Source organism: Lepus europaeus, unplaced genomic scaffold (genome assembly GCF_033115175.1).
Source record: "Lepus europaeus isolate LE1 unplaced genomic scaffold, mLepTim1.pri SCAFFOLD_541, whole genome shotgun sequence".
NCBI lineage: Eukaryota > Metazoa > Chordata > Mammalia > Lagomorpha > Leporidae > Lepus > Lepus europaeus.
The window spans coordinates 41,485-57,000 of record NW_026909419.1 but is presented as its reverse complement, the minus strand read 5'-3'; the positions used below and the strand labels follow the sequence as shown (position 1 = coordinate 57,000).

The 15,516-nt window shown below is 52.4% G+C and overlaps 1 protein-coding gene across 4 annotated transcripts in view; it reads right to left on the bottom strand.

Annotated features, from left to right (window-relative positions):
* Nucleotides 1-2,325: 2,325 nt before the first annotated feature.
* Nucleotides 2,326-15,516, bottom strand: part of LOC133755506 (ankyrin repeat and LEM domain-containing protein 2-like) — a 33,522-nt gene continuing 20,331 nt past the window's right edge. For 2 of the 4 annotated variants that reach the window (XM_062185619.1, XM_062185620.1), the window contains exons 8-13: nt 12,963-13,135; nt 11,324-11,430; nt 10,210-10,400; nt 5,800-6,391; nt 4,498-4,629; nt 2,326-3,893 (exon numbers count right to left, since the gene is read on the bottom strand). In XM_062185619.1, the coding sequence (XP_062041603.1) occupies nt 3,677-3,893; nt 4,498-4,629; nt 5,800-6,391; nt 10,210-10,400; nt 11,324-11,430; nt 12,963-13,135 (1,412 nt within the window). In that variant the 3' untranslated portion in view covers nt 2,326-3,676. The remainder of the gene's footprint in view (nt 3,894-4,497; nt 4,630-5,799; nt 6,392-10,209; nt 10,401-11,323; nt 11,431-12,962; nt 13,136-15,516) is intronic. The other 2 variants (XM_062185622.1, XM_062185621.1) reach the window with 2 other exon arrangements.

Here is a 15,516-nt window from a genome sequence, read left to right as displayed (position 1 = left end):
CAAATAAATCAGTCTTCAAAAAGAAGTTAGGACAGATGACTGGGCTACAGAAGAAACTGGAGGGGAACCCCAGGACATCAGATTTTTTAAGTCGGAGAGAGGTGCTGGTTTGCTCCCAAACGGCCACAATGGCTGGGGCTGGGGCAGGAGCTGCTTCTGGGTCTCCCACCTGGGTGCAGGGGCCCAAATAGTTGGGCCATCTTCTGCTTTCCCAGGTCATAAGCAGGGAGCTGGATCGGAAGTGGCACAGCCAGGACTCAACCGCCCATATGGGATGCCAGCATTGCAGGCAGCATCTTAACCTGTTAACACCGTAACACCAGCCCCACACGATTCTGCTTTCTAAGTTAATGTTTCAGCTTTCTAAGTTAAACGCTTCTGCAAAAAAGCAAAAGCAAGGCCGGCGCCATGGCTCACTAGGCTAATCCTCCGCCTTGCGGCACCGGCACACCGGGTTCTGTCCCGGTTGCCCCTCTTCCAGGCCAGCTCTCTGCTGTGGCCAGGGAGTGCAGTGGAGGATGGCCCAAGTGCTTGGGTCCTGCACCTGCATGTGAGACCAGGAGAAGCACTTGGCTCCTGCCTTCGGATCAGCGCGGTGCGCCAGTCACAGCGCGCCAGCCGCAGCGGCCATTGGAGGGTGAACCAACGGCAAAGGAAGACCTTTCTCTCTCTGTCCACTCTGCCTGTCAAAAAAAAAAAAAAAAAAAAAAAAGCAAAAGCAAGACACCCCAGGGGCCAGCATTATGGCACAGCAGGTTAAGCCACAGCCTATGACACCGGCATCTTATATGGGCGCTGGTTTGAGTCCTGGCTGCTCCACTTCTGATCCAGCTCCCTGCTGATGAGCCTAGGGAAGCAGCAGCAGATGGCTCAGCCCTGGCTGGTTCGGCCATTTGAGTAGTGAAACAAGAGATGCAAGATTTCACTGTCTTCCAAATAAGTAAATCTTTAAAAACAAAAAAAAGCTCAAATGAAAACTCAGAATTGTGCTGAAGTCAGATTTGAAGTCAAGGTTTTGAATTTGGGCTTTCAGATTTTGTCTGCAAGGTTACAACAGAATCTGACTTATTCTGTAGGAGCACAACAAAGCAGTTACAACCTCTGTTTTCTTGGATGCGCACCTGCATAGGATTTTGTGTCTAATCCAAATTCCCAGCAAACTATGTGCTGTTCTGAGGGCTTTTCTAAGCCAGGAAACAAGGCCCTCTTGCACTTGCAGACACAGCATTGGCACAGTGAGGACTGGGGTCTCATTTCTGAGTGACAGACACAGGGTGTTTGGGAAGGGCAGGTAGGAAGTGCTGGGGATGCCAGGGCGGAGGGGTTCCGGGTGAGCCCACAGCAAGGGGAGGGGCCTGGCATTACAGGAACCTGAGGGGGCTGAGGGCCCCTAGGAGACTTCCCTAAGAGCTGCCAGCAATACCCTAAATCTGTGGGAATGAGGGGCCACTAGGGGGCAGTGGTTCCTAATGACTTGTGTAGACAGCAGGTGCTCACACCAGCACTGCAGGCCAGGCTCACAAAATCAGGCGGAGCCCCACCCACCACCTGGCTGTCCCCAGAAAGGAACAGGACTTGTGTTGTCTCCCCTGCCCGGAGCCCTCCCCCCTGCGCCCGTGTGGCACAGTGGGTCTCACACCACGCTCTTAGCTGTTCACAAGCAAAGGCAGCTCTGAAACCTGTGCCACTTTAACTTCATGTTCTGTTCATCAAAATCCTGCTCAAAGTTTCACAAAAAAGGGCATTCTGCCAGGTATGGGTGAGAGATCTTCCTGAAAGGTCAGAATCATTACTACATGGTTAAAAATAATTTACTTCATTAAGCAGATTGTAAAAGGACAGGCCGGCGCCGTGGCTTAACAGGCTAATCCTCCACCTTGCGGCGCCAGCACACCGGGTTCTAGTCCCAGTCAGGGCACCGATCCTGTCCCGGTTGCCCCTCTTCCAGGCCAGCTCTCTGCTATGGCCCGGGAAGGCAGTGGAGGATGGCCCAAGTGCTTGGGCCCTGCACCCCATGGGAGACCAGGAGAAGCACCTGGCTCCTGCCATCGGAACAGCGCGGTGCGCCGGCCGCAGCGCGCTACCGCGGCGGCCATTGGAGGGTGAACCAATGGCAAAAAGGAAGACCTTTCTCTCTGTCTCCCTCTACTGTCCACTCTGCCTGTCAAAAATAAATTTAAAAAAAAAAAAAAAAAAAAAAAAGGACGACCCCCACACTCACTAGGGCCAGTACCACTGCACCAACAAATGGAGAAACAAAGAAGGCCTAACGCATCAGGAGCCCAAGTCTGCAAAATTAGGATAAAACACTACTTTAATTTCTTTCGATATGTACAATAGTATACAAGACAATATCCTAAGATTTTTTGACAAAACTGAATATCCACATTCTGATTTAAGAACAAGAATGCTTTCTTTAAAATGCATTGTTTCTATTCTGTAAGATCTCAACTGCTACACAAATGAAAACATCCTGTGTAACAAAGTTTTTATTTGAAAATCTAAGTGTCGGTTCCAGTATTCTTAGCCCATTGCTTATGTGAAAGAAATAAGCATTTTAACCCAACTTTCAATTCACAGGTTACACCAATAAAAAAGTTCTTAGTTATGCCTACTTACGACCATTTCATATTCTCAAAAAGCAAGTTCAGAAAAATTGAAAATGACTTAAAAAGGCACTCAAGTTCGCAAAAGCAGTGTTACAGTTTTTCATTTTGGAGTAAACACAAAATAACACTTGCATATGATCTGCGCTTGTAACCCCCAGGCGGAAGTCAGCCCTGACAGCCTCTGGTGATGCTGTGTTGGCTTCCTGAGAGCGCGCCAAGGGTAAGGCCGCCTCTACCAACCCTCACCTGGAAGGCAAACCTGAACTGCACTGCTCTTTTATACAGGACAGCCCAGCTGAAACAGAGCTGGGAGACACGGCAGAAAACTGGCCGTACGCTAGTTCACGCTAGAGGCCTCAGGGTAAATCTCAAAACCAGGGAACGATTTCAAAATGAATAACCACACCGGAAATTCAACAGCCTGAAAGCTCAAGAGCTAGTGGAAAATAAAGTCCTTGTAATTATTGCTGGTAAGTCTATGGGACTATCTTGCACAACACCCACTGGCTGGAAACCTTTTTCCAACAAAAAAAGCTACTTCCGTCTTCTTATCAGTAATTCCAGTGTTTTAATGACCTCACTTGTAAATATCCCTTACATATAAATGATGAGGGCCACCTGGCTGAGGGGCTGTCCCATCATCAAGGGACCCCAGGAAGCCAAGGACCAGCGAGCTGAGTGAGGGCGGGTGTCACAGGGCTGTCCGAGCCAGCAGTTCCGCCAGCGTCCTCCTCCTCCAGAACAGTCGCTCAGGGTTTCTGGTTGCACACAGCTGTCTCCCAGGAGCAGCCTCCACACGCTTTTCTCTGCTACATTTCAAACCGAGGCACTGCTACCCAGAAAGTCTTTGTCTTTAATACGTTGACATTTTCCAGAAAATGTTTCATTAACTTCTTCCAAAATATCCAAAATTTAAATTTTACATAGAACATTCATGTTTTCTGAAATTCTACCCTCAAAGTGAGGATTAATAAATTACTTGGAATATTTTTGTGTGTGTGAAATTTTACCAATAAAACATATTACCCTTCTTCTTTAGAAATGAAGGAAATGAGAGCTGCCCAACCCTAAGGGGTGGCGGTAAGCTGGGCCCCCCGCGCCACCCTGCGGAGGTGGCTCCCGTGTACAGGGCTGTAGCGCCCCAGGCTGGGGGAGTGGGCGGCGTGGCCAGGCCTCACGGGGCTGCCCCCAACAGGACGGCTTCTCCCAGGGCTGCAGCCGGGGCCATAACCAAGATCTGGCAGCTGAGCCTTGAGCTTTCCTTTCAGCGCAGGGCTTGGCCAGCTGTGGGAAGCAAGAAAGGTTGGTCAGCACAGGCACGTGCGGAGGCGGACCCGGCACTGAGCCCGGGGGGGGGGACCACTGCAGCTCGGGGAAGAATCTTCTGAACCTCCAACCTGGGCCTTGGAAGACGAACAGCTTGCCCAGGGGCATGTGGCACAGCAGTCAGGACGCTGGCTGGATCCCCTATCAGCGCCTGAGTGCCAGTCTCCGCTGTGAGTCCAGCTCCCAGCTCATGTGGACACTGGGAGGCAACAGGTGACGGCTTGGGCAGTTGGGTCCCTGCCCCCACGCAGGAGACCTGGATTGAGTTCCTGGTTGCTGGGCCTCTGGGGAGTGAATCTGCAGATGGGAGCTCTGTATCTCCTTCTCTCCTCAAATAAAAATGTAAAAAGCTGGTCTGGATTTCCCACACAATTCTGTGAGTCCTGTCCTGCTTTAACCCCATCTTGGGGACCTCTTCTGTGCAAGAGCCATGACCCCGTGGGGTACCAGGTGCCAACCTGGGGAGCTCTCAGGGAGCCTGATTAGTGGGACTACCAAGGAGTGAGACCTGGACCACTCCAGATGCTCGCTTCCAACAGACAGCGGGTTCTCCCTCCCATACCTCTGCCTATCGGAGGGCGAGTAGCCCAGGACAGCGCTCTTCCATCTGTGGACAGCGGGGTAGCGCTGAGGGTCGACATCTGCACGTTCCAGAGCTGCCAGAACATCCCGGTCCAGCTTTGATGGCTCCTCTCTAGAATGCACACATTCAAGAAAACAGCATGTCTGATTAGAAACAAAGACTTCCAAATTATCACTGAACCTCTTCTTCATTTGTAGATTTATTTGAAAGGCTGAGAGCACGAGATTCCATCTGGTGGCTTACTCCCCAAATGGCCAAAACAGCCAGGTCGGGACCAGGTTGAAGCCAGGAGCCAGAAGCTCCATCCTAGTCTCCTACATGGGCAGCAGGGGCCCAAATACTTGGGCCATCATCTGCTGCTTTCCCAGGCACATTAGCAGGATGCTGGATGAGAAGCACTACAGGGGCAGCCAGCGCTGTGGCACAGCAGGTAAAGCTGCCCCCTGCAGTGCTGGCATCCCATATAGGCGCTGGTTCAAGTCTCGGCTGCTCCACTTCCAATCCAGCTCTCTACTATGGCCTGGGAAAGCAGAAGAAGATGGCCCAAGACCTTGGGCCCCTGTACCCACGTGGAAGACCCAGAAGAAGCTCCTGGCTCCTGGCTTCAGATCAGCCCAGCTCCAGCCATTGCAGCCATCTGGGGAGCGAACCAGCAGATGGAAGACCTCTTTCTCTCTCTCTGCCTCTCTGTAACTCTTCCTTTCAAATAAATTAAGTCCACAAACAAAAACAAAACAAAACAAAAAAAAAATAAATAAAAAAGGAAGTACTGCCAGGACTTGAACCAGCACCCCAACATGGTATGCCAGCATCGCAAGCTGCGGCTTAACCCGCTCATCACAGCACTGGCCTCGTGAAATGCAAGGATCAATGATAGAGATCAAGCACAGATAACCCAGGCACCAACACCAGCTCGTGAGGACACTGGCGGTCTGCAAGGGTGGTGGGCAAGGACCCCTTAACAGGTGAGTGTGCAGGGCGTCAAGAAGGGCCGTCTCCACTAGGAAGGCAGCTTTCACATGCAGCTCTCAGGGCAACCAGTGCTATAAAGCAGGGACTTGCAGCACTGCGGATCGGGACTCGGTGAAGTTCCCAGGACACACCCAATCACTGTTCTGCAGCCAGGGACGTCAGTCATCCCGATCAGACCCCGGTATATCCGGAGGCTACAGGTGCTCACGAGGAGAGGGAGGACCTCAAGGGAACCCGATTTCAAACCAGGAAGACGAAAGGTTTAAAAGGAGCCCCACAGCGCCATACATGCAGGACATCAACTCCTACCCAAAGAGGAAGAGCCTGGTGGCAGCGGGGGACGTGGGCGTGTGCCTGCCCTGGGCCTCATGCCCGGGGCTGCTGGGCTCCAGGGACATTTCCCTCTCCGTCTCTGTCTGGTTCTTTCCAAGTCTGTCTGCAGCAGGTGGAGACGCTAGCAAGCCATCTTCTACTGAACCCATTCTCGAGGTCAGGATCTTCTTTTCTTCGGTTTTCATACATCGTTTTGGGGTCCTGGAAAAGCTACTTTCTAGATTTCGCAAACTCAGCTTGTCAAAGTCAACAGTCAAGTCAGAGACAGGCGAGAGAAGTGCGTCCTCTCTGCTGGCGGCCTCTGGTCTCCTGCCCCCCGGGCTCGGGCTGGGACTGAAGAATCCATTTCTGCTGCTGGGGACAGCACTCAGGGCTGAGGCTTCGATCAAGGCCGCCTTGGGCTCCGAGGGAAGAGCGCCACGCACGGCGTCTCCCCAAGCACTGATGGTGAGCGGGCTGCTGTTTCGAGCTGTGTTTTGCCGGTTTTTGATTTCTTCCAGGCTCATCTCCTCATCCTCGTCTAGAAATGCCCCCACAGAGACGGAATTGCTGCCCTTTTGCCCCTTGCCTGCAAGGACAACAATGGAGAACTCAGGCGTGGACCGGCTGCTAGCACCCAAGCACCCACTTAGTCTTAATTCCAAACCTCAGACTACAGGATACAGAACTACCTGCGTCACTCCTGGGGAAAAGGCAAGTAGAACACCGCACACACAAATAACAGCTCTGGGCCGGGCACGCCCTGGTGACTGGGATGGGCCTGCTGCACCTCTTTATTCGATGAGCGAAACAGAAGTACCCCTTGGGAGCAGCACTGTCCTGACAGGGCACACACACCCTGCCTGGCGACAGAAGCCCAGGTGGCCGTAACGCCCTGGCACTGTGTATGTGTCCCTCAGGAAGTGAACCAACGTTAACATCAACGCATCAGACCTCACCTGCAGCTTGGCCTCTGGACCTCACTGTCAGCTCTCCATGACTGCTGACCTCAAGGACGCCAGGGGCCACACACTTGTGAGCTCCACTTGGCAAAAGCAGGTTAAACGTCTCCAGGGTAATACTCCAGGGCTTCACTTCAGTCCACATTTCAGATTCACAGTGACTTTTTTTTTTTAAAGTGTTACTCTTAATTTAATGTACATGTGGATCATTTTTTATTTTTCCCACATCACCCCCAAGGAATCTATCTTGTGAAGTAGGTGACTTTTGGGCTAATGGTTCAATTTAGCCCGTTTTTGTTTTAAAGATTTTTATGTATTTATTTAAAAGTCAAGAGTTAAACAGAGAAAGAAAGAGAGGCAGAGAGAGAGAGAGAGAGATATTAAGAGAGGTCTTCCATCTACTGGCTCACGCCCCAGATGGCTGCAATGGCTGGAACTGGGCTGATTCGAAGCCAGGAGCCAGGAACCTCTTTTGGGTCTCCCACATGGGTGCAGGAGCCCAAGGACTTGGGCCATCTTCTACTGCTTTCCCAGGCCATAGCAGAGAGCTGGATCAGAAGTGGAGCAGCCGGGACACAAAGAGGAACAAATGGGATACTGGCACTGCAGGCAGCGGCTTTACCTGCTATGCCACATCACAGGCCCCTCAATTTAGCCCGTAAAGAAAAGTTTTAAATGTGTTCTCTGTTCAAATTTCTATTCTGGGCACAATCCAAATCTGCATGTACTGGCAGGTTTTTGCTAGATCACTTTTAATTTTATTTCAGCAGGTCGTATTTGCTAGTTTTCTTTCTGAAATGAAGGTGATGTGTCAATGGGTGGCCACTGGACCACGGTTCAAATTCCTCTCCAGGAAGAATATGAGTTTAGCTCACAGTGGCGGCTCCCCTGGATGCAGCCTGCAGCTGTGCCCAGAAGGTGAGAGCCAGGCACCACCGCAGGGAGAAGGGCCTGGGAACCCAGTGCCACTCCCCTCCAACTCACTGTCTATTTTTATTTTTAGATTTTTTTTCTTCTGTTTATGGGTACCTTGTGTTTTCTTCCACATAAAGATATCTAGGAAATTTAAGTCATTTTGGGTTTTTCTCCCATTAACTGTAGACTTTGTTCCTCATCATTTGTTGTTCACTGTATGCCTTTCTTCCTATCATTTTTCTTTAAAAGCATGACTTTTTTTTTTTTTTTGACAGGCAGAGTGGACAGTGAGAGAGAGACAGAGAGAAAGGTCTTCCTTTTGCCGTTGGTTCACCCTCCAATGGCCGCCGCGGTTGGCGCGCTGCGGCTGGCGTACCACGCTGATCCGAAGGCAGGAGCCAGGTGCTTCTCCTGGTCTCCTATGGGGTGCAGGGCCCAAGGACTTGGGCCATCCTCCTCTGCACTCCCTGGCCACAGCAGAGAGCTGGCCTGGAAGAGGGGCAACCGGGACAGGATCGGTGCCCTGACCGGGACTAGAACCCGGTGTGCCGGTGCCGCAAGGCGGAGGATTAGCCTAGTGAGCTGCGGCGCCGGCTTTTTTTTTTTTTTGACAGGCAGAGTAGACAGTGAGAGAGACAGAAAGGTCTTCCTTTTCCGTTCGTTCACCCTCCAATGGCTGCTGCGGCCGGCACACTGCGGCCGGCGCATCGCGCTGATCCCAAGGCAGGAGCCAGGTGCTTCTCCTGGTCTCCCATGTGGGTGCAGGGCCCAAGGACTTGGGCCATCTTCCACTGCACTCCCTGGCCACAGCAGAGAGCTGGCCTGGAAGAGGGGCAACTGGGACAGAATCCGGCGCCCCGCCTGGGACTAGAACCCGGTATGCCGGCACCACAAGGCAGAGGATTAGCCTGTTGAGCCATGGCGCCGGCCCTTAAAAGCATGACTTTTAATCCTGCATAGGGGAACAATATATTTGACTACTCTTCACCGCAGAAGGGGTGAGCCATGTGTTCTCACTGTTCCAATGCTCTCCAGGGAGACTGTTCCCAGACACTGCACAACATGGCCATACACCCTACCCTGCCACTCTTACTTTTTTTTAATTTGACAGGTAGAGTTATAGACAGTGAGAGAGACAGAGAGAAAGGTCTTCTTTCCGTTGGTTCAATCCCCTAATGGCCGCTACAGCCAGCGCTGTGCCGATCCGAAGCCAGGAGCCAGGTACTTCCTCCCAGTCTCCCATGCGGGTGCAGGGACCCAAGCACTTGGACCATCCTCCACTACCTTCCCAGGCACAGCAGAGAGCTGGACAGGAAGAGGAGCAACCGGGACAAGTACTTGGCACCCCAACCGGGACTAGAACCCGGGGTGCTGGCGCCGCAGGCAGAGGATTAGCCAACTGAACCACAGCTGGCCAAGGACCCACCCTGGCACTCTTGCCCTCCTAGGACTTCAGTGGTGCCTCACTGTGTGTTTAAAGACATGTCCTGGGGCTGGTGCTGTGGCATAGTGGGTAAAGCCCATGTGGTGCCGGTTCAAGTCCTGACTGCTCCACTTCCTATCCAGTTATGTCCTGGGAAAGCAGAAGATGGCCCATGTCCTTGGGTCCCTGCACCCACATGGGAGACATGGAAGAAGCTCCTGGCTTTGAATCAGCCCAGCTCCGGCCACTGCAGCCATCTGGGGAGTGAATCAGCGGAAGCAAGACCTCTCTCTCTCTCTCTCTGTGCCTTTCAAATGAATAAAATATTAAAAAAAAAAAAGACATGTCCTTTGGGGCCAGTGCTGTGGTGTAGAGGGTAAACCGCTGCCTGTGATGCCAGCATCCATATGGGCACTGGTTTGTGTCCCAGCTGTTCCACTTCTGATCCAGCTCCCTGGTAATGCACCTGGGAAAGCAGCAGAGGATGGCCCAAGTGTTTGGGCCCCTGTACCCATGTGGGAGACCCAGATGAAGCTCCTGGCTTGTCTGGTCTGGCACTGGCCACTGTAGCCATCTGAGGGAGTGAACCAGCAGATGGAAGATCTCTCTGTCTCCCCCACCCAGCCTTTCTCTGTAACTCTTTCAAACAAATAAATCTGACATTTCACTTTTGGTATACTTTTGTCTTACAAATATAAACATAGGAACTTCCTATATTTTTAAAACACTGCGATATTTGCAAGTTGTGTTTAGTCAAATTAACTCTTCCACCATGATCCTTGTACCACTGCCCCTGAAGCACCTGGCCCTGAATCCGATGAAAACTCCCCAGAGCTCTGCAGCGGGCCTGCCTGGTCATGCATGCACATATGCAGTGCATGTGAGCATAAAGCGTACTTAGAAAAAAATGCCTAAAAAACATCAGGTCTAAAATGTTACAATCTCAGCCAGTGAGGTCGTTTGGCAACAGCACAGAAGGAAGCATGTGGGATTCGGGCAACACACCTTGAATGTGAGCCCAAGAAGTATCCCAGTGTCACATTAAACTGTCATGTCAGCCCTGGAGAGGCCACCCCGCCGGCCTTGGCTGTAGTCGCACTTGCTCACCTGAGGCCAGGGCCCTGTCTCTGAGGCAGGCTTCTTTTCCACCTGTTTCTTGTTGAGCCTTTTTGCCCAATTGCTGCTGAGCAAGATATTCTTCTAGTCTTTGCAGGCCGTCCTGGGAAGACAGATCAACAAAACAGCCCAGAAATTCCCAGTATTCAACCCAGGGATACCCCAGCTCATGAGCTAGCTCCCTGTAAGAAACAAAACACAATTCACCAGTTGTGAAACCAGAAAAAACACTCAAAGGACTGCACAGAAAATGGCCACTTAATGCTACAAAAAAAAAAAAAAAGTTGGCAATCTTAAGTTACAATTTTTGTTATTTTCATCAATACATACTTGTATAACTTCATTTTACCCTAAATTTGGCACTGACATAGTCATTCTGTATTTTTAACAACAGTGCTTCCCCTAGCAGGGTAGGGCCCAGGAGTCTCCACCTGCAGAGTTGCTTCAGTGACTGAGCCCCTCACAGCATGAGGCCTCAGCCCCAGTGCACCCTCACTCCAGTAAACCGAGAGCTAAAAGGTACACAGTAAGACTCCACCAACAGATACGCTTTCTGTTTTCACACAACAGCAGTGTGTCAAGTTGTCTGACACTGGCTTTGGCTAAGCGCAGAGACTCACAGCTCCTTTCCAGGTTCAACTCGTGGACCTGATGCAGCACGCGCTCTGAGAGAACCCTAAACACATCAGGAAGCACTCGCCAGCCCAGGATCTGTGGGCGTTCTCTGACCAGCAGTCTCCAGCCACCCCTGCCTCTTGTGTCTCAACAGAGCAGGGTGTTTCAGTGGTGGTCTTTCCCCCAGGAAACACTGCCTCCCTTGGCACCTTCCGGAACAGTAAGATCCTTGGCAGTGCGCTGTAGAAACGCTCCACGGCCAGGGAGAGACGTGCTGCACTAGGATCCTGCAACACAAACTGCAGGGTAACCTTGCCAAGGAATTCGATCTCAAGGAAAAGGCTCTAAACCCCCAGTAAGCGCTTCCTGGGAACTATTATTTTGTTGGTAATAATGATCAGTATTCCCGTCTTCAACCAAATATAACCACACAGCAAACGCACAGTGCCACTGCACTGCTTGCAACTCCGAGCGATGGCCCTTTAAGTACCTGCCCACTCTTTCAATGCCTCTTTCTGGGTCAGATTTCCTGACGTTGTGAAAAAAGCCTGCTTTTTCTCGTGGTGGAGTCTTCCAGAGTTTGCGAAAATCTTCTGCCTATGAAGACAAAGTGTGATGAGACGCGCCACACAGTGTGCACCCCTCCAAGGTATCCTTTCCATCTCCCAACCACCCCTGGTTAACAGAACCCTGAGCCACGTGTCCACCTGCCTTGTAACCAAGAGCCCCGTGAGGGAGGGGTGTCTGCTCCTTACAGGAGGGGCTGTCCAGTGACCCAGGAGGCCACAAGCTTGAGGTGTGGGCTGTCCCTCCCACCACAGTACACAAAGAAACCAACACTGATCTTTTTAAGTCACTGTTGCTAGTTTTAGGCTTTGTGCAATTGATCTAACCCTAACTGATTAGAGGCGTTGTTACAGTGGCAAATAACTAATATTTTGGGAGGATTTTAGCAAGAGATTGCAAGCAAACCAGTGTATGAAATAGTTTGTCACAGAAAGAATTTCTCACTGAAAAGTTGGTATAAAAATGTACCTAAGCAGGGCTGGTGCTGTGCGTAGTGGATGAAGCTGCTGCCTGCAGTGCTGGCATCCCATACGGGCGCCAGTTAGAGTCCTGGCTGCTTCACTTCCGATCCAGTTCTCTGCTATGGCCTGGGAAAGCAGTAGATGGCCCAGGTCCTTGGGCCTCTGAACCCACGTGGGAGACCCAGAAGAAGCTCCAGTTCTGGCCATTGCGGCCACTTGGGGAGTGAATCAGTGGATGGAAGACCTCTCTCTCTCTGCCTCTCTGTAACTGTCTTTTAAATAAATAAATAAATCTTTAAAAAATAAAAATGTGCCTAAGTGTGGAGCCAGCGACCCATCATCAAGGGTTTCTGTGAGCATCAGGTTTGTTTGTTTGTTTTTTTTTTGACAGGCAGAGTGGACAGTGAGAGAGAGAGAGAAAGGTCTTCCTTTGCTGTTGGTTCACCCTCCAATGGCCGCTGCAGCCGGTGCATCGTGCTGATCCGAAGGCAGGAGCCAGGTGCTTCTCCTGGTCTCCCATGTGGGTGCAGGGCCCTGGCACTTGGGCCATCCTACACTGCCTTTCCGGGCCATAGCAGAGAGGTGGCCTGGAAGAGGGGCATCCAGGATAGAATCCGGTGCCCCAAATGGGACTAGAACCCAGTGTGCCGGCGCCGCAAGGCGGAGGATTAGCCTGGTAAGCCACAGCGCTGGCCAGCATCAGGGTTTTAAGTAGAAGCCCCAGGGCTGAGGCGTGGGTACAGGTGAAGCACCTCATGGAAAGGGGACTGAGCAGGAGTCGTGCACGTGGGGCAACGTGGCGCAGACGATGACTTCCACAATGGGGAGCCTCCCTTGATAGCAAGGAGCCCCACCGGGCTGAGCAGTGTGGGCTCTAGGCAACACACCCCGGGCTAACCAGACAGCAGCCTGGCCCCCAGGAACAAAGGTTTCTCTGGAAGGCATTCCAAAACCTCATCGCCAACTCACTGGTCACTGCTGAGGACGTCTGCCTGCAGGCTGCCTATGACTTGAGTCTCTAAGCACAAATCACCAGGCTGGACACAGCAGGAGTGTGGAGACAGCCAGGAACTGGCTTCAGAAGCTTCCCCAGCAGCTCACCTTGGATGGACTCATGGGCCCTGCAAAAGCTCTCAGTGTCAGCACAGGGTCCCGGGGGCCACCTCCTGAGTGACCAGTGTGGGAGACTTCAGGCGTCTGGTCTGAAGACCACAGCTCCCCGATGACGGGAGAGGACGTGTCTTCAGCTCTGAGCAATGGCACATAGTAGTGACCTGCAGGGAGATGGGTGTCAGCCACAGCTCAGGTCACATCCACGTGCCGGGTTGGCAGAGCGGCACGAGAAGGGTGGAAGCATTTCCTGCAGACTTTGCGAGTGGACAGCAAGGGGATAAAACACCACAGGCTCTGGAGACAAGGGTCACAGCCAAGGCTGTCTTGCGCCAGCACTCACTCAACTCAGTTAGCCTCCGCTACAACAGGGAAGGACACGCAAGGAAGAGGGTAGGGACTCCACAGACAGCAGCTTCCCGCAGCGGGTTAATCGCGGGAGAGGCCCAACCAGTGAGCGGGTCAGCAAGCAGTGGGAGCCGGGCACGCGTCTGAAAGGTGTACTCCCCATCCCTCTCTCCCAACCCCCTCATCTGGCCACCGCCCTGACCTAGCCTCACTCTGGAAGGCATCCTTGGACCTGACCTCTGCCCACACCAGCACCCGGCGGCCAGTCCTCCCCAGGAGCAGCAGCCTCAGCTCCGCCAGCCCCGTGAGCACAGGGATGCAGCCTGAGGCTCTGTGGTGCCCTGTGTGCCCAAGCTGTGGCATCCAGCAGATTAGGTGTGTCCAGTACACTTGCCAATTACGAGAGCTTTAATTTACAGCAGGTGTAAATGCTTCTGTGAGGCAGCAGGTGATGCTCAAGTACTTCAGTCCCTGCCTCCAAGGGAGAACAGGATGGAATTCCTGTCTTCTGGCTTCAGCCTGGTTCAGCCCTGGCTATTGTGGGCAGCTGGGGAGTGAATTAGCATATGGAAGATTCTCTCTCTCTCTCTCTCTCCTTCTGTCACTGTGTCTTTCAAATAAATAAAATCTTTTTTTAAATTATTATTATTTATTTGACATGTAGAGTTATAGACAGTGAGAGAGAGAGAGAGAGAGAGAGAGAGAGAGAGAGAGAGAGAGAGGTCTTCCTTCCATTGGTTCACTCCCCAAATGGCCACTACAGCCAGCACTGTGCCGATCTGAAGCCAGGAGCCAGGCACTTCTTCCTGGTCTCCCATGCAGGTGCAGGGGCCCAAGCACCTGGGCCATCCTCTACTGCCCTCCCAGGCCACAGCAGAGAGCTGAACTGGAAGAGGAGCAACCGGGACTAGAACCCAGTGCCCATATGGGCACAAGTAAGCCACGGCACCAGCCCCTCAAATAAATAAAATTTTTTAAAAAATTTCTTCATGTCTTAAGAAAATGGAGGTGATCCCCTCTCAGTGATTTTATATTGTCTGTCTTCCCTCTGTACACAAGCACACATCTCTTGCTCAGCGTGAGGACAGCAGCCGGCACGTGGCCAGGCCTGCAGCACGCTGTCTCGTGTGTGACCCTGCAAGGCGACAGAGGCACCGCACGACTGTCCCAGCTGACTCCTGCCTGGGCCCGACAAGGGACTCTGGGAAAGCAGCAGGGAAGACGTGCAGGAACTCGGAAGGGGTGGACAGCAAACCTAGAGGCCGGGGTACTGAGTGCTGCTTTCCCCTCAGAAACAGCTGGATGGACAGATCTGTGTCTCACTGTCACAAACAGGAAAGCCCTCAGAACTGCCACCTAATTACTGTCACAAGATAACGCTTCATGTCACCATTTCAAAGCATCTCTGACAGCCTGGTTGGAGCCTCCACGCTGGTCCAGTCGCTCAGGTGCCCAGGAACACAGCTATCATTTCTGGGCCTCCAGGACCAAGGCCCAGATGGCCCAGAGGACGACACCTCTGCCCTCACCACACTGGGGCGCTCTCCTTCGTGTGCACTGCTGTCCACTCAGGAAGTACAACCAGCAAGAATCCAGGATGGGAGGGGAGCCGAGGACTAGTGGGGGCTCCAGGAGCTTCACACAGGGGAAGGTCAGGCTGGGAGGGTGCAGACACCAGGGGACAAGGGGTGGCCTTGGCGGTGTACCACAGAGGAAAGTCAAGGAGCTTCACATGTCTACTAGTTCACTCTGAGCACAGCACAGACTTCCAGCAAAATCTCACAGAAAACAGCACAGAGGAAGATGGTGGGGAAGAGCCCAGTTGAAACCAGCCACCTCCACAGGCCTGGAGAGCCCCACTTGCTGGCGGCAGAGCTGAGGGAGGCGCCATCCTCACATCTGCCACCAACGAAGGGGTCGCGGGGAGCCATCCCCCTTCCTGGAAACAAACAAAAGTGAAGCTAACCAACCCCAGACAAGGAGATCCAGGCTGTGCCTGTCCTGCACTCTGTGCCAACCTGCAGGCTCTGCCTGAAGAGCAGGGATGGCCACCAAGACCTCCGCGTCCAAGGGACCCCTGGAAACCCCTCCATCCCCAAGACGTGGATATTATGGGCTGGTGTGGCCATGAGCAGTGATCAAATGACAGAACCTCACAGTTCTCTCAAAAATGGCTACCAGCACAAACACAAGAATT